The sequence below is a fragment of the Vulpes vulpes genome, chromosome 13, assembly GCF_048418805.1.
Source record: "Vulpes vulpes isolate BD-2025 chromosome 13, VulVul3, whole genome shotgun sequence".
Lineage (NCBI taxonomy): Eukaryota > Metazoa > Chordata > Mammalia > Carnivora > Canidae > Vulpes > Vulpes vulpes.
Genome location: NC_132792.1, coordinates 120443206 through 120462149, shown reverse-complemented (window position 1 = coordinate 120462149; position 18944 = coordinate 120443206). Strand labels below are relative to the sequence as shown.

Below are 18944 nucleotides of genomic sequence, written 5' to 3'. Positions count from 1 at the left end.
TTACATTTTCGTGCTTTAAATTTTGGAAAGTAAAATGCAGTTTTACTCTCCATCCTTATCATATGTGTCAAATACAAATTGAACTGATTTTTAGAAAAATAAACATCTCTTTCAACCAGATCTCTAGCTGTGCTTAGCCAGTAGCCTGTCAGTTGCCATGCATACTACGAGGATTCGATATCCATTTGAGGATATTCTTTGTTTTAATCTGGATAAAATGACTCATAGAAAAATGTCTGTGCCCTACCTTTATAGCATGCCATGTATATCCAGAATTATGTGTTTGTGTGGGCTTCTCTCACAGTTTTCCCTCTGCTGTCCTCTCTGGCCCCACCCCTGCCCCATAGAAAGACAGTAGCATGTTCTATCAGGATCTTGGTGGGAAAATAAGGGGGAAATAGCGCTTGGGGCACTGTCCCTACACACATTGGAATGGGGGATGTGCCTAGGACCTCACAGTTGACACCCCAGAAAATAAAAAGTAATTTTCTCCAAATTTCCAATTGCCAAGAAAAGTTAGTAGAGAAATCAAGTACAGATACTGGCCAGTTACACGTGGCATTAATTTAAATGAAAAAAATTGTTCAACTAAACGTGATTCTCAAGTTTGAATCAGAAACATTATGTGAAACGAAACTGTGGCAGTATCAGCAAATGGAAATATATAAACTCTACATTTCATAGAGAGTGGAAGTCTTTTTCAGAAAATAAAATGGTGAGAATATAACCTCAAATATAAAATCCTTTGATTTTTATATTATTTAGTCTTTTGGTTTTTGTCACCTGATGGATATGGAGAGTATTTTTTTATTTAACGTAATAAAGGTTGACTTTGGGCTCCATGTGCAAGAACACACTTTCCAGGGCTTATTGGTAACTGATCTGTTTCTGAAGCATTCACTAGTCACTCTAACTGGATGTGTAAAATTTGGTAGGTGTAGTTTTTCTAGAGTTAACAGGAGCTTATCTTAGAGTTTGAAATTTTTCCTGTTGTTCTTTAGTTACAGATTTAAGTTTAGATAATCACCACACATAGGCAATGCATCTTATAAAAGATGTGTTTAAATGTAGACCTAACTTCTGTGACCGGGTTTGTTTTGTTTACTTTCTCTAGAAACCATTTTTTAGAGGATTGTAGGTATACCATTCTTCTAATACTCCCTAATGGACAGTCTTGTAGAGAAGTTCATGGTATTCTTAATTTTGTAAAGAAATTATCATTTCTGCATCCTTTTTGGACAGCAGTGTATACATACTTAATGTGTTCAAAGTAAGCCTCTTAGGAAGAAAAAGCTGTCGTTTGGTTTTTTTTTTAAGTAGGTTTAACATCTTTACCACTGTATTCCTTGGGGTCTCTAAATATGACTGGCATTTTCTGTCTACGGACTTTTGCACCTGCAGCAACCGGCTTGCTCCAGAGCCGCAGGTAGCAGTACGATGAGAGTCCCTCCAAGCAGTGGTCTTCTATTGTGGAAAAACTCTCAGCCTGATACTCCTAAGCATCTCTCTCCTCTAGCAGAAAAGTTGCAAAGATTATGACTATTGATGCTCTCCAGTTAAAAATACAGTGATAGAGTAAAGGGACATTATAAAGTATTAAAGCCAAACATATTTCAGAGAAAAACTAAATGTGAATGTGCTTCCCAGTGAGCTGGAAATGCTCTCTCCTTTTTGGGAGAAAAGAGCTGATCCTAACTGTGTGCCCCATAGTTAAACGCACCAGTGATCAGGCTGTTTCCAGCACACACACAGAGATTGCCTCCTTTTGCAGATTTCTCGGTTCAGCCTTCTGTCATAAACATCCTAGCGAGAGCAGGTCCATCAGGCTCCCTCGAGCCTACTCTGCACCTGGACCTCCAGTCCTTCTGCTGGACAGCTCTTCTTACTCCCTATGAGCCAGGCCTGACACTTCTGCTCTAGTTGTGCTTTCCCATCTACTTGTCCTGGCACGTTGTCATTTTTAAATAATTTTTCCATTAACCGGTTTTTCTGCCATCTCTTCAAAACTTGTTATATAAAACCTCGTAATGCCTTGTTATAAAAGTCACACTTTAAAAACAAATTTCGGTCTGAGTTTTCACACAAGAAATAAAATTCTAGGTGAACGTTTTAAGGGCAGAGTTCATTTTTTCCTCTGTTGATGCCTTGGTCACCAATAGTCTTACCTAATTTGAGATGATTCATCAAAGCAGAGTTTTATTAAGATGTGGAATTGAGCAGAGTCACGTTTAATCTGTGACTCTATTAAACCAAAATATCTTGAGTCCTCTTAAAGCTTTGTAAGAAGTTATTTTCCAAGGGCGTAGTAGAATGGTTTCTACTGTTCTGTTTAGGCACAAACATTTTCTGAAACTTCCATCAACTTCTTTCCCCTGACTGCTGCTTTCTGTCATGTCAGAGGATGAAGTTTTTGCTGCTGCAGCAGAAGTACCTAGAATACCTGGAGGATGGCAAGGTCCTGGAGGCGCTTCAGGTTCTGCGCTGCGAGTTGACACCCCTGAAGTACAATACAGAGCGCATTCACGTCCTCAGTGGGTAAGGACGCTCAGCTCTTAACTCCAGGGTGGCTGAGGGGCTGTCATTTTTATCAAGAGTGCCTGTTCCTCCAAGATGAGAACATTGCTAAATCCTTGGATGCTGTTTGTCTGGATACAATCATTGAAACATGTTCGAGCTACTTGTGTCCTCCTCGGAAGCGTCCCATAGGAGACTAGAGAGATACTTAAGTGGGTGAAAGAAAGAAGAAATACGTACCGCCGTGTCATAGTCTTGTAAAAACCCTGTGGGGTAATCCTCTGTGCAGACAGTAAGCAGTGATGCTTCCAGTGTACCTTGTCAGACGTTCTCCATAATGCATGCTTGTCCCGCCCCAGATCCTTGCCATGCGTTTCCTGTACACAGTGTCCCTCAATCCTCATGTTCCTTCTTCCCATGTCCGGGGGCTGAGGCCTTGGATCTGCACCTCCCTTCTGTTCTGTGTCCACACACCCCACCAGGTCACCTCGTTCTGTGCTGCACCCTCACATGCCGTGTCTATGCTGGAGACTGTCCCCCCATTTCCCAGTGTGATGGGTCTCCTAGCCTCCTTGACAGTCTCCATTTGAGTGTCTCAGAGATGTGTGTCACAGTGAGGTTCTCCAATCCAGTTGTCTTCTCCCACCGTTCCCCACCACCTGCTCCTCCCAGTTTTCCCATCTCAGACAAACATCAAACCTTATCCTTGCGTTTTTTAAATATTTTAACTCTGACCTGTATTGGCCCAACTCTAAAACATAACTAGGTTTGTCCATTTCTCTCCATCTCCACAACTCACAACCTCTCTGCTAGTTTATCCATAAACATCTCTCCCAGAATATGCGAGTGGCCTCCTCATGAGTCCCATTGAGTTCATTTTCACTCCCTTAATGACACAGATTTCACACAGCAGCCAGATTAATACATAAGTAAAACCACACACTCAGCCACTTCTCTCCCTTTCTTAAAACTTCCCACTGGCTTTCTAGCACCATTAAGTTCTAGAATCTCTGCTCATGCCTGCGGAGACCCTGACCCTTGCCCACCATCTTTTTCTTTCTTCTTTACTCTAGCAACATTAATGTTTTTGCTGTTCCTTAACTGGCCAAGCCGCTCACTGCCTCTACCCTCTATCGTAAATGTTCTTCCCCTAATCTTCCCATAGCTGGCTCCTAGGTGCTCTGGTCCCTAAAACCATGTCCTCCTAAAACCATCCACCAGGCGTTCTCTGTCACATCATTGTTTTTAATTTTTTCCTTCATAGCACTTTTTTACTATATGGTAGATATGGCCCCCGGCCTCTAGAACAACATTAACACATTATGAGTTTTCAGATACAAAATAATGGACAAAAACGATAGACCCAAAGAGGTGTAGAGTTCATTTTAGGGTTTTCGAGAAAAAGGAACAGAACCTTGGAGAAGTGAAGTAACCAGTCCACAATAGAACTAATAAAGTAAAGAGCCAGGATTGCAAGCCTGGTTTGTCTCAGCAGAGTCCTTGGTCCTCACTCACTGCATCTGCATCGTGCAGTGTGCTGGGTACTTTGCTGGGTCATACTTGACAGCTGGCCTTGTTCTGTTTACCTCTCTGATAAGGGGTCTGATTTCTGTGTCACTCAAAGACCGTTCACATGATGAATTTTGTCTTGCTCTGGTAACAGAACATATAACTGAATCACATAGTTTTTATTCTAAAATGAATTTCACCCGCTGTGCCCTTTGACCGTTTCCCATAAGGGAATGACCCAGAGACAGCCAGATGCAGAGTTCTCATGAGGACCCAGGCTTTCTTCCTACTGGCCCAGCATACTTTCAGTTACACCACACAGCTTCCCATAAACAGACTTTCATTTGGAACCCTAAGGTATAATGTGTATTTTCAAAAGGGACAGCAGAATCAATCATTAAGTCTTTTTTGCAGAATTTTAAAAGTGAGCAATTTTTCCATAAAATTATGGATAATAGGGCAGCCCTGGTGGCGCAGCGGTTTAGCGCCGCCTGCAGCCCAGGGCATGATCCTGGAGACCCGGGATCGAGTCCCACATCGGGCTCCCTGCATGCTGCCTGCTTCTCCCTCTGCCTGTGTCTCTGCCTCTCTCTTTCTAGCTGTGTCTCTATGAATAAATAAATTAAAAAAAAAAAAAAACTTAAAAAAAAATATGGATAATAAATTTTATTTTAGAAACCGAAAATTCTGCAATAGGGTATTTTGAGGCCAGTTATTCTTGCTATTAAAACGAAGTTCTCCTCGGTTAAGACATCATATACTAAATAGCAAGAGAGCAGGTGGTTCTACTCTTGGGTAAGAGGCAAGGAACTTAGTGCTGAATACGGTTTGCTTCATGCAGCCAAGAAAAATAGGAGGTGATGCTCACATCAGCTCTTATCACTTATTAAGCTCTATCTGTATACCAGCTAATGGACCAAGTACTTCACATACCCATCTTCGTTAATCCTCACTTCCCTATTTAATACCCTTTTTACAAGTTAGAAGAATGGATCCGAGAACAGAGTATCAGACAGAGTAGCAGGAGAGTTACTTGCAGGGTCTCATCTCCATGTCTGAATCATGCTTTCACTTCTTTCACTTTTAAAGCCAGTTCTTCTGAGAAGAATGAGGTCAGGGTCACACTTCCAGCAGGGGGCCCTCGTGTATTCTCCAGAATCCATGACTTTAGCATTTATGCCTCCTTTGGCACATATAGTGAGTAATGAAACAGTTCCCTAAGTCTCCACTTTGGGATCTCAATACCTTTCACAGGATGACCCAAGGATGATTATCCAATTATACCATTTCTTGAGTGACGTTTATGATAAACTCTTGAAGGTATGTTGTTTTTGTTTAATTAGTGTAAATATCTTTGAGGGTTTTTTTTAAATTTATTTGGAGTTTTGGGGGGAGTTTTATTTTACTACTGAGAAGCAGTTCAGTTAGCATAGTAATTAAGAGCAAGTTTTGCAGTTAAAAATGCCTGAGTTCATATCCCCCATTTTTTTGCCTTGTAACCCTCAGCCAGTTACTGAGGCTTTCTGTGCCTTGGGTTCTTCATTTGTGAAAATAAAGTGCCAGTGCTTGCTGCATACAGGATTGCGACCTGTGTTCAATAAAGTCATACATGTGGAGCGCTTAGGACCAAGACTGGCAAGCAGTAAGAGCTACAGTATATAACTACGTATGATAACAAGCGTGGGAATGTATTCTACTAACAGATAAGAAGATGTCATGACAGTAACATTATATATCTTGCTATTACTGTTGGATTACATATTAGTAATTATATCCAGGTGCCAGGTGTATTAATGGATTGGGTCCATTGTAGAAATTTCTCAGTATATTTCTTAGTAAGAACTTGATATATGTTTTCTTAGTAAAAATATTGGTATTTTTCAGTTAACGTTTAATCCAAGGAAAGGGTTTGATATTTGTTGCTTTCTCTGTTCTGTGTTTAGGTATCTGATGTGTAGCCATGCAGAAGACCTACGTGCAAAAGCAGAATGGGAAGGCAAAGGAACAGCTTCCCGATCCAAACTGCTGGACAAACTGCAGAGTAAGAGTCTTACTTTCTGGTGTTTCTGTGTTTTTTCTTAATTAGAAATAGATAACTATGAATTGATCAGGAAATCTTGTGTCTAGACATACCCTCAGCGAGGAGGGAGTAGTTATATAGGAAAGAAGGAAAAAGCCATTAAGAAGCCCTTTCAACCAAAGGTTTCCAAACCCTGCCATTGAGCCTGAGAAGCAGCTAGCCTCCCCTGGAATTGGGGCAGAGAGCACAGGTCCCAAAGCAGTTCTCCCTTCATTTGTGTTATGCCATGATGCTCCTGTTAAGGTTTTGTTTGGGGGAGAAATGCTGTGATTTCAGGGAAAAAGAAAATATAAACCAGAAACATAAACTAAAAGTGTTTCAATATTTGTTGATTTCAATAGGAAAGCCCAGGTTTAAGTAAATTTTTTTTTTAACCAGATTTAAGTAAATTGTCCTCCCCCCCCCCCATATGTTATATGTATTATCCAAATTAGAGTAGGAGTTTTATTTTGCCACATTTTTATAGAAAAGATCTTTCTTCCTTCTCAGATTAAATCATGTTATCCCATGTTCCATATTGAGGTATGAGAGTAGAGATCCTAAAAAGTCAGAAAATTGTGTGGTTGGGGAGGTTCGAGGCATGGAAGAATTAGAATAGATTGATTTCAGGATCAAAACACCATCATGCCCTGAATTTTCACGGGATCCTTGGCATTAGAAGCAAGTTGATGGGAGCTGGAACCTGTTTCAACATGTTGGCTTGCTCTTTGTGAAGTGGAGGTCTCTTACGTTTTTAGTGATGCTCAGTCTCCCACTGGGACACAGTCATCCTCAGATTTTCTCTTCATTGACTTTTTGGGGGATTTTGTTAGTAGTGGGGGTTTTTGGATTTTTTAAATTTATTTATTTATTTTTTATTTTTTTGCTTTGTGTTTTTGTTTTTGGAAATTCACATACAAACTGGAGCCCTTGTATCTGCTCCATTTTGTGGCCACATAGCTGTAGCTGCTGACAAATACTCCTAAGGCTCATACTGTGTCTCCTTGCCTGCCACTGCTCTGAGAGATGTAATACTTGAGGGCAAGGGCAGCAAAAGTGGAGCAGGTGTCTTAAATGAAAGTTTGTACTGTCTTGGTCTTCTAATTTTTATTTTTATCTCTCTTCTTAAAAATGTCTTCTCTTAAAGCATATTTACCACCATCAGTGATGCTTCCTCCACGGCGTTTACAGACTCTCCTGCGGCAGGCTGTGGAGCTACAAAGGGACCGGTGCCTATATCACAATACCAAACTTGACAATAATCTAGATTCTGTGTCTCTGCTTATAGATCATGTTTGTAGTAGGTAAGAGAAAAACTCCTTACAGATTTAACAGACTCAGTATGAACTTTGTTAAAATGTTTTATTTTTTGGAGCTTTATCCTATCAATGTGAAACCATTTGTGCCTGATTCAGCTTTGCAAGCAGAGCAATTGGGACGTGTTTGTGGGATGACCTGCATTTTAAGAGGGGAAACTGGAAAACCCAGTTTTCCTCTTCTTGTCTTCATGTTGTTAGTTGGTCATTTTCTCTCTCCGGCCATCATTGTAAGGGCTTGTGAATGGTTTTGGGTGGGGAAGCCAGTGACCTGAGTGTCTGCTGTCCTTGGGTGCCAGAAGTCACTGAGTGACTCTCTCTGTGCGTTATGGCTATTTTAACAGTCGCCTCAATTATTTTCTGCTCATAAAAATCATGGAAATACTTTGTTCATAATGGAAGTTCTGCTTTTTAGTAGAACCTGGCCTCTAAACTAAAAATGGTTAGAGTAACAGGCAGTAACTTTCTGATTTGGGTTTTATTATACCTGTTCATGTCCATAATTCAATCTCACTTTAGATATTAGGAGTATTCTGAGTGAAAATGTCCCTACCATTTTAATAATCTCTAAAATTAAAGCAGGGCTTTAATTTTTAAGATACTGAAAAATAAATTCTGCAGTCTTTCAGACTCCCAGAGGGAGATGCTCTGGGTCTGGTGAACCACACCTGAACCCACTGTACTACACGTGCCCACTTTGTTTAGTAAAGATCATGGACTGAAGGCTGAAAGTGGCCGGGGTAGGTGGGACCAGAGTGTAGACTGCGTGCAGGCTTTGGGAACAGCTATAGGTATTTCGTGCTGTGCAGTGTGAGTGGGGTTGATGTGGAAGGGGCGCATGTAAACCATGTCACGTGGTTGAGTTCGTGCCTCCCCCTCCCCACATGCACTGAGAAGCTGAAGATGATTGAACTGTTGGCTTTAAGTGACTTAGTGTCATTCATCTTCACATACTGGATAATTACATGGTGTGTGTTGTAAATGTCCTAAAAGAAACTGATTAGAGATCCTTTTCCTTTGATATTCTTGCTTGTGAGAATTTTTAATCTTTTCATTTGAGTTGACATAGGAGATAATAGATTAAAAGGGTATATGGTTTCATCCTTCGCAGCTCCTTTAGAGAACTTGAGACCAGTGTTAAAATTAAGGCAGTTGTGAACCCAAACCATTTTTTGGTTCATGGATTTGTTGCTGGTGAAATGGATTGAAAAGTATTTATGGTAGGCTTGGTGGTTCAGGAGGTGTCAGTAGAAACAAATCTGTGAGAATGTGACCTACGTGTTTCCTAAGTGCCTCGATTTCTGTAACAGTACCTGTGAAAGGAAATGATGGGAAATGTTTAGTCTGACTTTTTTTTTTTTTTTAATGACTTCTACTTATTTGAGAGGGAGCAGCAGACCCCTGCAGAGCAGGGAGCCCCACACGGGGCTTGATCTCAAGACCCCGGGATTATGTATGACCTGAGCCAAAAGCAGAAGCTTCACTGCCTGAGCACCCCCCCCCCCCCCGCCCCCAGGAGCTTCTGATCTGACTTTCTACCCTCAGAACAAGGATCAGCCTCCTGTAAAGCTACAGAGAAGGCACTCTTGAGGTTTTGCATAGGAACAAAAGTTCACACTTTTCAGAACTAACCACTGATGGGCAGGGCAGGTCTTCCCCATAATCTCCTAAAAACAAAACAGAACTTTGACTCTGCTTCTGCTAGTCCCCACTACAGGCACATGCATGTGCGTGTGCACACACACACACCTGACAGTCTGCTGCTTAAAGTAATGTCCTCCTGCACATTCACAATATCTGTGTCCTTCACTCTTCAGCTTTCTGCAGCCAGCACACCACCACAGCTGTTCCTGGTGTTAATAAGGAACGAGCTCTTTATTAAATCCAGGGACTACTCTGCAGCCTACGGTTAGATCTTTCTGAAGCCTTTGACTCCTTTGCCTTGAAACCGTTCCTTCGACTTCTAAGACATTGCAGACTCTGTTTCTCTGTTGGCTGCACCTTGGGCTCCTCCTCTGTCCCCATCCCTTTAATAAACGTGTGTTCCAGAAGGTTTCTTTGTCTTCCCAAGGTTTCTTGGTCTTCCCACCCTCCCCTTCTAGGTTCTGATGGTGCCCGGGCCTGGGCTAGAGCCACAGCATTGATCTAAGCCTTAGACCTTCACACAACTGTGCATGTTGCTCAAACACCTTAAACACAACATGTCAAAAGTAGAACTTCCCTCTCCTCTTACTCTCTGCAAGGTCTACTTTTCCTCTTTTGAGTCCCCGATCTCAGTGAGGGGCTGCCATCTCCCCAACCTACCCAAGCCAGACCCTCAGAGTCAGACACCAAGGAGAAGTGTGTTGGGCACACAGTTGGTGTGTACCATCTTCCAGATATTGCTGAACTATGAAAAAACCTGGAGTTAACTTAATTCCTAGTATCCCCCTTCATTTAGGTCTTTAAAAGAAAAGTTAGTATTTTTTATTATCTGCTTTACTCCCTTGCAGAAATTAGATGAGCATTTGAAACTAGGAAACTCTATTTTTGTCAATTAATTCTTAGCGTTGGGATCTAAATACCAGGTTTTCTCTTCTCTCTTTGGAGAAGAGAATTAATTATGAGTAAATGAACTTCAACTTTTAAAAATTCTTATCAGCACTGAACAGTTTTCATCAGATTATGTATTATTTGTATTTTTCACAGTATGTACAATATATTTGGTTAAAGAAGACTGTTTCTGTAGGTAAATTTTTAAGTTAATTTTTTAGTAAAGGATTATTATGAAATATTTACAGATACTTAAAATATTAAGATTCAGTAATTAAAATACTACACTATTGAGTTTTATTTGGGAATATATGATATTTTAACACCATCTTAAATTTTAAGTTAACTTGAAAGTAAAGTCATTAGCTTTCACTTGTATACATCTAAAATTAGACTTTGAATAAACTGGAGGCTGTTAGTCTTTTTTAAAGATTTAAGTAATTATAAAAATGTCAGTTTAAATACCCCTTTAATCACTTTAATTTACAGTTGGTTGTCAGTAGACTGGATGACTTATTCCCTAAATTCTGGCTATGAATTGGTCCTTCCTTAAGGACATTTTGCTACTCTGATTGTAGATATATCTTTTCATTTGTGATCAATTTTACCCATTTGAATTACTGTGTATTTTGGGCCTAAAATACTCCATGTTTCTCACTAGTAAATGATATCACTATCAATTACTACCCATAAGGGAGGGGGGAACACTTGATACTGGAAGTACTTATTTGACTGGAATTTTATCCAACAGTGTCTTGGAAAATGCAGTTTAAAAAATGATATTTGAAAAAAAAAAAACAGGTCTTGGAGAGTCAACCATAGGTTTAAACCTGATTCAGTTACCAGTTTATGATATTTGTTAAGTTACTTGCTCTCTCCAAGCCTCATGACGATAGAGATATTACTTGCCTTGCAAGGTAGTTTTGAGAATTAGCAGTACTATATATAAACATGTAGCACAGTTCCTTTTTTTTTTTTTTTTGTAGCACAGTTCTTGGCATCCAGTAAGTGCTTCATAAGTATCAACTGGTATTGATTATGTTTAAGTTCAGATATAAAATAATAATTAATATTAAAGCAATTTTTAGACCATCTGGAAGTTTAAAGCAGCCTCTAGATAGCCAAGTGCTAAGGTGGAGATTTCTTGTGTGCCTGATAAAGAATTTTAATTTAGTTTTAAATATATATTATTTATCAGGGTAATGAATTGATAAAATATATTTTTAAATTATAGATTGGTTGGGGGAAAAATAGGGAAGACCATTTTTCAAGACAGACTTAAAAGTTTATCAAGTCACAGGGATGTACAGCATAGGTAATCTAGTCAATAATATTGTAATACACTTGTGTTGGTGAATGTTTTGTAGTGTGTGTATAATGGTAGAGTAATAGAACATCTGAAACTATTTTACTATCACATGTCAACTATCATTCAGTTAAAAAGAGAAATGTTTATGGGTCACCAGGGTGGCTCAGTCAATTGACTATCCAACTCTTGGTTTTGGCTCAGGTTATTATCTTGGGGTCGTGAGATCAATCTCCATGTAGAGCTTCACACTCAGCACAGAATCTGCTTGAGATTCTCTCCCTCTCCCTCTGGCCTCCCTGCCCCACCAAGAAAGAAAAGTTTATCCACTAGTGTTTACGTAACTTCTTTATAATCTTAGACTCTAGTGGCATGCTGGACTGTCCAAAAGGTAATTACATGTGGCCACTTAAATTTAAACGTAAGGAAATTAAAATTACATTTAGAAATCAAGTTCCTCAGCTGTACTAGCCACATTTTCAAGTGTTGAGTAGCCATGTGTGTGTCCAAGACTTCTGGGTTGATAACAGTACGTAACCTTCCTAAGTGGGTACAGAAAGCTCCAGTGGAGGAGTTTTTTCTGCTGCTGTAGAAGTTGAAGAAGAATAAAATGGTTTTAAAGTGAATTTACACGTAGTTCAAAAAGTGCTTCCTGGGAACAGTCTTGTGATCACTTTTCTCAAAATCGGAAGTCATCAATTCTTCACCCTTAATACATAGTAGTAACTGCCAGTGAGGAAGTGCCTGCCAGGTGTTCGGCTCCACGGGAATGCTCAGCCTCCATCACCTCAGTCTTGTGCGGCATCCCAGTATAGAGAATTCTGTAAGGCAAGTGCTGTGGTCTTTAGTTTATGGTTGGAAAACTTGGTTCCCTGTTTCTGGGAAACCACCTAGTACGTGGCTGAGCCAGCATTTGAACCAGTCTCTCAGATTCTGCTGACCTCATTCCTAAGGCTTTATCCTTAGCCACTCAGCCCCTACCCATGACTACACTTCTCTGCTGCCCCCCAAAATAGAGGAGAGATCACTTGTATCTGTTGTGCTCCAGAACATATAGATGTTTTTCCTCATCCTTAGAAGAACCTTGTTAGGTGTTTGTTAACCTCCTCCTAGATGAGGAAACTGGGGCTCAGGGGAGTGAAATGACTTCCAAAGACATGAAAGCTTGTGACCCAGACTTGTCTGACTGCATGCAGTGCCTCATCTCTGTTATGTTAGGTTGTTTTTATATAAATAAAAATGCACATTCCTTGTGATGCCTGCCAACTTATACCAACGTGAAACCCTGATTATTAAATTTTATTTGTATGAATTGACTTAATCAGACCAAAAAATTCTATGGTAGACACCTATTTTTATTCCTGTTTAATCTTGAGAAATGGGGCGGGGGGGGGAGGAGAATAAATTGCACATTGAAGCAGACTTCAGATTACTGATTTCGCCTGAGATTGCCTTGACTGATGTTGTAGTAATCTTTTTTCAGCATACCACTGTAAACATGATTTTTTAAGATTTACAAAGGCATTCATATCTTATTTTTTAAAGTTTTTATATCCAATGAAGTTTTATCACTGGTTTCACCTTTTTCATTATTAAATTAGTCTATTTTGAAAGAGTAATTATTTGTGGACTTTTTTGTTTTAGGAGGCAGTTCCCATGTTATACTCAGCAGATACTTACGGAGCATTGTAATGAAGTGTGGTTCTGTAAATTCTCCAATGATGGCACTAAACTAGCAACAGGATCAAAAGATACCACGGTTATCATATGGCAGGTTGACCCGGTATGTACTCCAGCGTGTGTGTGTGTGTGTGTGTGTGTGTGTGTACTACAAAAAGGTAATTAAAAAAAAAACAAACAAACAAACAAAAAGGTAATTCATAATCTAATGGACTACCTATTTTTAAAGTGTACATATACAAATGTATTCTTTCCTAAGAGCACTTCTCTTGTCATTTTTGTCATGTCTTACCTCTTCCTGTGTTTTCTTTATGGTATATGTAGATAAATGGTATATACAGAATGTGTGCTAGTGATTATGCTAATGATTTATGTACGTACAATCTGCTGTAGTCCTCAGAATAACTCTGTGAGATGCTCACATCTCGTGTTTTCAGACCAGGAAACTGAGGTAGATTCTAAATGCCCAGGCTCTCAGAGCTAGTAAGTGGCAGAATGAGACTCATATCCAGGAATAATTCTACTCCAGACGTACTATTCTTAATGCCCCTTGCCAGCTTGTATCTTTAATATTTGATTTACCATCCCTTTTTTTTTTTAATATTTTATTTATTCATGAGAGGCAGAGACACAGGCAGAGGGAGAGACAGGCTCCATGCAGGGAGCCTGATGCAGGACTCAATCCCAGGACTCTAGGATCACACCCCAAGCTGAAAGCAGGCGCTAAACCGCTGAGCCACCCAGGGATCCCTTGATTTACCATTTTGTCACAAGTTAGGAAGGTCTCTTGTTCTTGTGTAATTTGTAGAAGGTCTGTTAAACACTGCCCCCTTTCATATGAAAAGTACTGTATTCTGGATTTAAAATTCTAGGTTATCTCTAAAATCAGATTTTTGTTTTTGTTTATAACAGGATGGCTTACAGATTTGTAGAAATAAGTATTTCCTTTTCTTTGTTACATTTTCTTTTGGCAACAGTGTGTAACTGTGTCTTTCATTTAGCACATATTTATTGAGTGCATGCTTATACAAGGCCTTACCATGAACTTATGATAGTACTATGTGGTTGTTCTGCGGTGGGTGCCTCAGGGGCCCAAAGAAGAAAGCCCCCTGGAACTGGGAAGGAAGACAAATAATTCCTAGCAGAAGGAGTAAACCATTATGGAGGCAAAACCAATGACTTCTGGCCCTCATGGGACACGTGGGCAAGGAAAACATGACTGGCATTGGGGCAGTCTTGGGGAAGAGGTTACACTGCAGAGTAGGAGGTGAGATTAGCGGAGTTAGTAGCCACCAGTTGAGGATATTGTATGTTCTGCTAAGGAGTTTAGGCCTTTATGCCAGTACTACCCAGAATGCTTTTGTTGGAATAGGCATTATGTATAAAGGGTTTCTGTGGCCACTGTGGCCAGAATAGCTGGGGAAACACAGAGTTAATGCCCTCATTCCAGTCTGAGATGCCGTGGATTTTAGAGTTTAGTATGATAGTATTTGTGTCAAATACTGTGAAAAACTTGTAAGAAAATTGCTGATTCTTTTGAGAATGTGTTTTATGTATGTGTTTTTGAATGGATAGAAAACAACGCATAGAGAAGGACCTTAAGATTTGAGGTGATGGAGACACCTGAGTGGCTCAGTCGGTTAAGCATCTGACTCTTGATTTTGGCTCAGGTCATGACCTCAGGGTCACAAGATGGAGCCCTGCATTCAGTTCCACACTGGATGTGAAGCCTTTAAAAAAAAATTTTTTTTTTTTGAGGTGATGTGATTCTGATGGCTGGTGTCTTTTAACAGGTTTTCTCACATTTGCCCCCCCCCCCAAAAAAAAAAAAACATTTTACCAATTCCCTCACCCAAAATCTGAGCACCATTAAGTGGATTCCATGAATATGGTATTTCCACTTCATGTAAGAGACACTGTACTTGAGAAGATCGAGCATTCATATCCCCATTTATTTTCAACTTTATTTTTTTACAGTATTATATTGTGCTGAAATAATTAGTGTTTTAGTTAAATACTTCTGAAATAGTTTGTCATGAGTTTAGAAGAGATTTTTTGTAAGGATCTGAAGCACGGCTGTGATTGAAGGTTTCTTACTGGAAGATCTTGAGCCCGTCCAAAAGCCTGGGTGTCCTGTTAAGTTACTCCGGCTGCTTTGACCAGCAGTGTCACATTCTCACACAAATACCTGTGCCAGTTAGCCTTCTCCCAGGGAGGAATCAGAAGCAGTAGCAGTGTTCACTAGTTTTTGTCAGACCATGGTGGTTTGGACTAGGTGATGGAATAAATGATAAACGTAGGTGAAGAAACAAAGTACATTAAACACATCCATTTGTTAGTGACATTTCTGGCAAAAAAAATTCCAACATAGTTTTATCAGAGGAGTTCCAGACCCATTTCTTTTTTTTGTTTAAGATTTTATTTGAGACAGCATAAGCAGGGGGAGGGGGCAGAGGGAGAAGCATGCTCCCCTCTTGAGTTCAGAGTCCTACATGGGACTCTGTCAACCCCAGGACCGGGATCATGACCTGAGTCAAAATCAGATGCCCAGCCAACTGAGCCACCCAGGTACCCTTCCAGATCCATTTCTCACTGCTTCCAGGTCTTAGCTGTTCACATGCTACTGGCTCAGTACTGGTCTCTGTTGGTCTTTGAACAAAGTCTCACACTTAACTCATTACTTTCTGCCACCTCCAGCCAAATCCCTACTTGCTATGTTTCCTGTCCACGTCCATCCATGCCCTATGCAACAAAAACCTGACGGTTGTCTCTAAATATTTCTTGTCTCATTCTGTCCTATGTATTTTATGTCCCATGTACATTTTGATGAGCTCTTTCAGTCCAGGCTGTGTTCCATTTGGACCTCATTTCCTGTCTTAACTGTCACAGCTCTTGTGTCAGCTCCTTTTGGGTGTCCATGTCCCATGTCCGTTCATTCTGATTCATCTTCTACCTAGTCCTATGGGTTCTTTTGCTTTATATTATGTCTTCACCAACTTAAACATCTTCAGCAGCTCTCCCCTCACAGGGTACAATTTAATCCCTCAGCCTACAGCACAGGTGGTCTGCTTGACTGAGAGTTGAGCAGCCCCACTGCAGACTCTGCTGCGCTGTGAGCAGAGCCTACACTACATGTCAGTAGACCTAATCTCCTTCCTGCAGTCCGGGGGGAGGGAGAACATGTAACCTTTCAGAGTTAGGAGAGTTCGGCGAGGTATTGTTGGTGAACAGTGCTGATACTGATTAGCACTAAATACGTGGCAGCCTTGTTGGCAGGAAGGTGAGGCAGTGCAGGTACTTGGGCAACAGTGTGGCAGTTCCTCAAAACCTGAGACCTGGAGTTCACAGCTTCACTCCTGTGTGTGTTCCCATAGGAAACAAAAATGTAGGTCTGCACAAAAACTTGTTCATGGTCGTAGCAGCGTTGTATATAGTAGCCAAAAACTGGCCACAGTCCAGATGTTCATTAGTTTAAACCAAATACGGTTATCCGTAAAATGAAATATCGAACAATGAAAAGGAGTCAGATGCTGGCACATGCTGCAGCGTGGATGAACCCTGGAAACATTATGCTGAGTGAAAACCTAGTTACAGAAAACCCCACGTTGTATGATCCTGTGGATATGAAATGTCCAGAACAGGTGAATTCATGGAGAAAGAGGCCATGGGGGGTGGGAAGCAATATACTCCGTGAATATACTCAGGGTCACTGGATTGCATACTTTGAGGGGTGAATTTTATGGAGCATAAGTACTTTCTCATTCAAGATGTTTTCAGAAATGAATTGGAGGTAGCTCTTTGTGCACCTGCTCACAGTTTCCTCGGAAGATTCACAGGGACTGTGTCATCTCTGTTTCCACCCAGGACACTGTGAGTGATGCATAGTAGATGCTTACTAGCTATTGCAGTGTGGGTGAGGCTTTGTGAAGCAAGCTGTTGGGGCTTTGGGTAGGGGGAAAATTGGTGAAATCTGTGAAAATTTCCTCAGATTTAATTACATCATCGAAGTATATCCTTGCAACTATTTAAGTTCTGATGCCAGAAAACCATGGACTTTGGGGACTCTAACCAAGTTGTCTCTTTGCCTCCTAGGATACACATCTGCTAAAACTGCTTAAAACCTTAGAAGGACATGCTTACGGCGTTTCTTACATCGCGTGGAGTCCAGATGACAACTATCTTGTTGCTTGTGGCCCAGACGACTGCTCTGAGCTTTGGCTTTGGAATGTCCAAGTGAGCATGTCCCATCCTTGCTTTAGCCCTTTCCTACAGCGTGATCAGCCTGCACATCCTCCTTCTAACTTGTTCTCCCTCACTAGAGCACAGCTGTTCAGCCTCAGTTACCAGAGTGTGTCCCTTGTAAAAGAGAATTCGGCGAATGGAACCCAGGTGTCCAAGCTTTTAAATTAAGTATTATGCTGAGCGTACTAAAGTTTTTAAAGAAGGACGAAAGAGTATTTTCAGAAATGTGCTTTGTACTGTGGAATTCTTACTATTTACTGTGGTACTTTTGCCTCCATTAATAGTTTGATGATTATACACAAAATTTACCATTCGAGTGTGCGAGCATATGCACAGAACCAGATTTCTCATTCTGGTGGTGATCACACCATTATCTCCTTACCATGTTTACTATGTTGATTTAACTTAGAAAAAGTAATATTTCAGCACTTTTAATAAGGGCTCTATTACTATTTCTAAACAAAGGGTAACCTCTATCCAGGGTCCTTTTTTTTTTTTTTGGTCTTAACAAAAATTAGCATTAAGTTCATTCCACTATTTTTCTATACTATGTTTTAGAAACTTTATAGTTGCAATTTGATTTATTTTAACTTCCTTCTATAACATGATGGTTAAATCCTGTTCTTTTCATTATTCTGACCTGAGGCAAGGGCATGGTCTGGGCTGTGGTCTGAGTTGTGTGCGTTGACAAGGTAGGACCGTGAGTCCGGGGACCTGTACGTGAGTTGGTTTTTAGTGAGAGAGTGGAGCTAAAGCTGTGCACGAGTGTGCAGAGGACAGAGTGAATAGTGAAACACACCTGCGAATGGTATGCCAGGATTCTCACTCTGCTGCCACACAGTGTGCTTTTCTTACTGCTCACTTACTATTTACATTTCAACCCCAGCTTTTCAGTAGGAAAGCTGTCAAATATTTTTTTTTTAATTTTTATTTATTTATGATAGTCACACGGAGAGAGAGAGAGAGAGAGAGAGTGAGGCAGAGACACAGGCAGAGGGAGAAGCAGGCTCCATGCACCCGGAGCCCGACGTGGGACTCGATCCCGGGTCTCCAGGATCGCACCCTGGGCCAAAGGCAGGCGCTAAACCGCTGCGCCACCCAGGGATCCCGGAAAGCTGTCAAATATTAAGTGGAGGAGTACAATGGTGACCCTCACCTACTACCTTGGATTCAGCGATCAGTATTGTGCATATTTTGTGTGTACACACGTGTGCATACACACTCATGTACATCCATGTCCAAAACACTTGGAAGGAAATTACAAATATGATCTTTTACTGCAAGTACTTGAGTGTATATCTTCTAGAAAGTAGCATTCTCCTGTATAACATGTCAATATCTTATCTAAGAACATTAGCTATAATTAATTCTCTAATATCTAACTTTTTGTTCCATAATTAAAAATCCCCAGTTTTTCCCCAAAAGTCTTTACAGCGTTTTTATCTAACCAGTGTGTGATTGGTGTTTGTGTTTGGCTTCAGGGGATGGCAGAGCACAGAAGAGAATAGACGACTTTCCCTCGGTAGAGCAGACTTGAGGAATCGGACCTTAGAGACAGAAAGGGGTCTTTTCCATTAAAGCTTTTTTTCCCCTCAGAGAGAAGACGTACGTGATCCTGATCATACAGTAGTAGACTCAGAATTGATGGTGGCTGTAGTCTTCCTTAGAGTCAGTTCTGAGTTTCTAGACAGGTAAAGGGTATTCTAGCTGAACTGTGTTACTGTGCTGACCTGGTTTCCAGTCAGTTTGCACATCATTCCTTTATATTGTTGGGTAGTTTCCTAGT

At 40.6% G+C, this 18944-nt stretch overlaps 1 protein-coding gene across 2 annotated transcripts in view; it reads left to right on the top strand.

Annotated features, from left to right (window-relative positions):
• Window positions 1–18944, top strand: part of WDR26 (WD repeat domain 26) — a 39515-nt gene that overhangs the window by 5866 nt on the left and 14705 nt on the right. For both annotated transcript variants that reach the window (XM_072732661.1, XM_072732662.1), the window contains exons 4-8: window positions 2399–2535; window positions 5967–6064; window positions 7230–7386; window positions 12881–13019; window positions 17009–17149. In XM_072732661.1, coding sequence (XP_072588762.1) covers window positions 2399–2535; window positions 5967–6064; window positions 7230–7386; window positions 12881–13019; window positions 17009–17149 — 672 coding nt within the window. The remainder of the gene's footprint in view (window positions 1–2398; window positions 2536–5966; window positions 6065–7229; window positions 7387–12880; window positions 13020–17008; window positions 17150–18944) is intronic.